This window comes from Penaeus japonicus, unplaced genomic scaffold (genome assembly GCF_977035675.1).
Source record: "Penaeus japonicus unplaced genomic scaffold, GWHDUDI00000001_assembly GWHDUDI00000006, whole genome shotgun sequence".
Taxonomy (NCBI): domain Eukaryota; kingdom Metazoa; phylum Arthropoda; class Malacostraca; order Decapoda; family Penaeidae; genus Penaeus; species Penaeus japonicus.
Window position 1 is genome coordinate 20,962,614 of NW_028234408.1, and position 1,457 is coordinate 20,964,070.

General features: G+C 32.5%; 1 protein-coding gene across 6 annotated transcripts in view; it reads right to left on the reverse strand.

The window, feature by feature from the left end:
- Positions 1 to 1,408: 1,408 nt before the first annotated feature.
- The window catches only part of Alg3 (Alg3, alpha-1,3- mannosyltransferase), a 20,102-nt gene continuing 20,053 nt past the window's right edge, over positions 1,409 to 1,457 (reverse strand). For all 6 annotated transcript variants that reach the window (XM_043027584.2, XM_043027581.2, XM_086537725.1 and 3 more), the window contains exon 9: positions 1,409 to 1,457. This exon is cut by the window's right edge and continues 140 nt beyond it. In XM_043027584.2, coding sequence (XP_042883518.1) covers positions 1,426 to 1,457 — 32 coding nt within the window. In that variant the 3' untranslated portion in view covers positions 1,409 to 1,425.

Genomic DNA, 1,457 nt, shown 5'->3' on the forward strand with positions numbered 1-1,457 from the left:
TATTTGCTCCTTGCTCTTCCTGCCGACTCCTATCGGAAACGCAAATTTGAGTAGGGCTTCTTTCGTGTCTGTTACTTTCTTGCTTGGTACTATGGGATGGAATTCAAATTCATGCTGTACTTACTCTGTGCTGGTAATATTTCATTATATACTCCAATATATGTTGAACAGACTTCATGCTGCTACTTGTCTGCCAATTGTGTTTGACAGACAAAATACAACTGATATCATTCAAAGATTAAATGACCATTAAAACCAATACCTGTAATTAATACTTATTTCCCTCTTCTGCCTCTCTCTATCACTTATAAGCCAAAGGTCATCCATTAATTTACACTGAATCAAGGAAAACTGAGTATATTTTTAAGAGAAGACTAAATAATTACTTTGGTTTCAACTCTTGTTGTCTATAACCTTCCTCATTCATCCATTATAGACAAATTTATTTGTGTATTGTATGTATAAACTCATCAACTTGGATTTCAGTTCAATTATCATCCATAACATTAATCTACCCTAACTGTCACTGACTCAGTCTACTTTAAATTCTGAACACTAATTTTCATATTCTAATTGCCGTTCTGCATGTTGTAACTTTACTTTTCTCCTCCCACTACATTTTTGAGACTTTGCCATCTTTCCCTTACCAATATCCATGTAATGTTACAATATGGCATGAACAACAGGCATAATATTTTCCTGACTGTGGCACTTGCATTTATTTACTGGATAGAAATGCAGATGCAGCTGATAAACAGATAAGTGTTGGAATTTGCTGACTGGGTGGTTTGGTCAATTGACTACACATGAAAACCTATCCTTTGTCTTTCAACAAAGTCAAAAGAACAAGTTTGCTTACCATGGCATTTAGGCACTTTTCTGCTTCATCCTTTCTCCTTCTTTTATACTAGTCCTGCATATAATTGGTGTAACATTAACACTCCCTTTATTTAAAAGCAGATAATCAGGTATTATAATGTATTTGTGTAGGTTCTGACTTTTCTATACCAAATATGTGCCATTTATAATTAGCTGTACTTTTTCAGAAAACTTTTATTACACTTACCTCTCACAGGTTTATACTACATGTTAGCTTTATCTGATCTTTTTAGCAAATCTGAGAAGGAAATCATGAGATCAGTTAATAAGTTAATTCATAATTTATGACTTGTCTACATCATTATGCTATTCTGAGAATAAGTGAGAATATTCCATTTCTCATCTGTTTTTCAAGGCAGTTGCTGGGAGAAGAAGAAGACTAATGGGCATTCATCTTTTTAAGAAAATTATACTTTATTTATTGCAGAAAATTATACTATATATTGCAGATAATAATGGTTTCTGCATTTAAAGTATATATAATATCAGTTGACAATGTGTATATGTTAAGGTTAATAAATCAATCAAACCAATCCTTTATTGCTTTTATTCTCTCTTATCTAGTGCTTTCCTTAACC